The sequence below is a fragment of the Trichechus manatus genome, unplaced genomic scaffold (assembly GCF_000243295.1).
Source record: "Trichechus manatus latirostris isolate Lorelei unplaced genomic scaffold, TriManLat1.0 scaffold00130, whole genome shotgun sequence".
Lineage (NCBI taxonomy): Eukaryota > Metazoa > Chordata > Mammalia > Sirenia > Trichechidae > Trichechus > Trichechus manatus.
The window spans coordinates 867,139-868,688 of record NW_004444066.1 but is presented as its reverse complement, the minus strand read 5'-3'; the positions used below and the strand labels follow the sequence as shown (position 1 = coordinate 868,688).

The 1,550-nt window shown below is 51.5% G+C and overlaps 1 protein-coding gene across 1 annotated transcript in view; it reads right to left on the bottom strand.

The window, feature by feature from the left end:
- CAMK2A (calcium/calmodulin dependent protein kinase II alpha) overlaps positions 1-1,550 on the bottom strand; it is a 74,650-nt gene that overhangs the window by 23,154 nt on the left and 49,946 nt on the right. Inside the window, exon 14 of the mRNA XM_004384895.2 lies at positions 245-285. Within this exon, the coding sequence (XP_004384952.1) occupies positions 245-285 (41 nt within the window). The remainder of the gene's footprint in view (positions 1-244; positions 286-1,550) is intronic.

Sequence of the window (1,550 nt, the reverse complement as noted above, 5' to 3'; positions counted from 1 at the left end):
GTCTTAAAGATAGTTCTCAGTCCTACTGTCAGGTTGCTGGTCTGGGCCATGAAGTTGGAGGTGTTAACAGAAACACGCAAACAACACACACACACACAACACACATATTGTCACACAACACACACATACCAAGCACGCCCTGAGTACCCTCTCCCCGCCCCAGGTTCCCAGTGCAGCCTGCAGGAGCGAGGCAGGAGCGAGGGTTCGAGGCCCAGCATTTACCGGCATTTAGGAGACGGCAGACACTCACCATTAACTGAACGCTGGAACTGGACTTTCTTTTCTGGAAAAACAAGGAGAAGAGATGGGACAGGAAGAGACACAGCGTGAAAACGGCAGGGAGCAGCGGAACGACAAGGAAGGTTTGGGAGGAGGATGGGCCTCAGGGTCATCCTCTGTGGTCCTTTGCCAGCTTGGCATCGGGGCAAGGAGTCAGGGCCACCAGCCACAGCTGACCTGGCAGGGCCAGTCCTTTTTCAGCCTGAAGTTCTAGGGCCTCATCGACACCTGACTGGCTCTCACCGATCTAAACAGCACACTCCAGGCGGAGTCTCCCTTGGACCAGAGCTGCCCGCTATGCCAAGCTCTGATGCGGAGAGTGAATCCTGGGTCTTGGACGCCAGTTGCCTAAGGTCCTCAGAATCCAATGCTCTTGGAGGACACAAGTGCTCTCAGATCAGGAAATGAGGCCCAATGGTTCCTCCTAGGCTGCCCCACAACATCTCTGCTGAGAGGACCCCACTCCTGGTTTAGTATCAGAGTCACTTTGGAAACTTGTCAAAAATGTACGGAACCAAAACCCCTCCAAGGACTGATAACTACGTCTGGGGTGGGGCTGAGGTATCTCCATTTTAAGCAATATCCCCAGGTGATTCCAAAGCAGGACCAGTCTTCTAAGCGGCCTTTGAAATCCTGCTTGCATTCATAGCTTCCCAGTGACTGGCCTTTATGCTGATTTTCCTTCATGCTGGTAGAGAAACTGAACATAGAAGTGAAGCTGAGCCTAGAACTTGGGTCTTTTGGCCCTGTCGTTTGGTCTGCTCTAGCTTTGGGCATCTGTAGCTTCTAGTGTATTGTCTGTTGCACCAAGAGAAAGGGAAAAAGAAAGGACAAATGTAGATTATCTTTTTCTTCTCTTAGCTTTCTGAGCCAGGAGTCTTAATAAAGACTCACATTCATAGAAGACTGCAAGTCGAGACTGACCTTTCCACTGCACAAAGGAGAAACTGAAGCCGAGAGGGGAAGTGACCTGTCCAAGGTCTCAAGGTAAGCCACTAGCAGAGCTGAGGCTGGAACCCAAGGCCTGAGTATAGGAGTCTCTGGGCATGCGCAGCCTGGGCCCTCTCCAAAAAAGCTCGTCCTACCCTGGATGCACTTACATTTGAGAGGCCAGGAGGCCTCTCTCTGCTACGTGGTGCAGGAAGCAGAGGAGGAACTTGAGATGCTGTCAAGGCAGGCCTTTGCTAGGAGAATGCAGGAATATTCCTTGAGGGCACTCAGGTCTAAATTCTGGGCTTTCTAACTATAGGATCCAGGAGCCTAAGATCCTA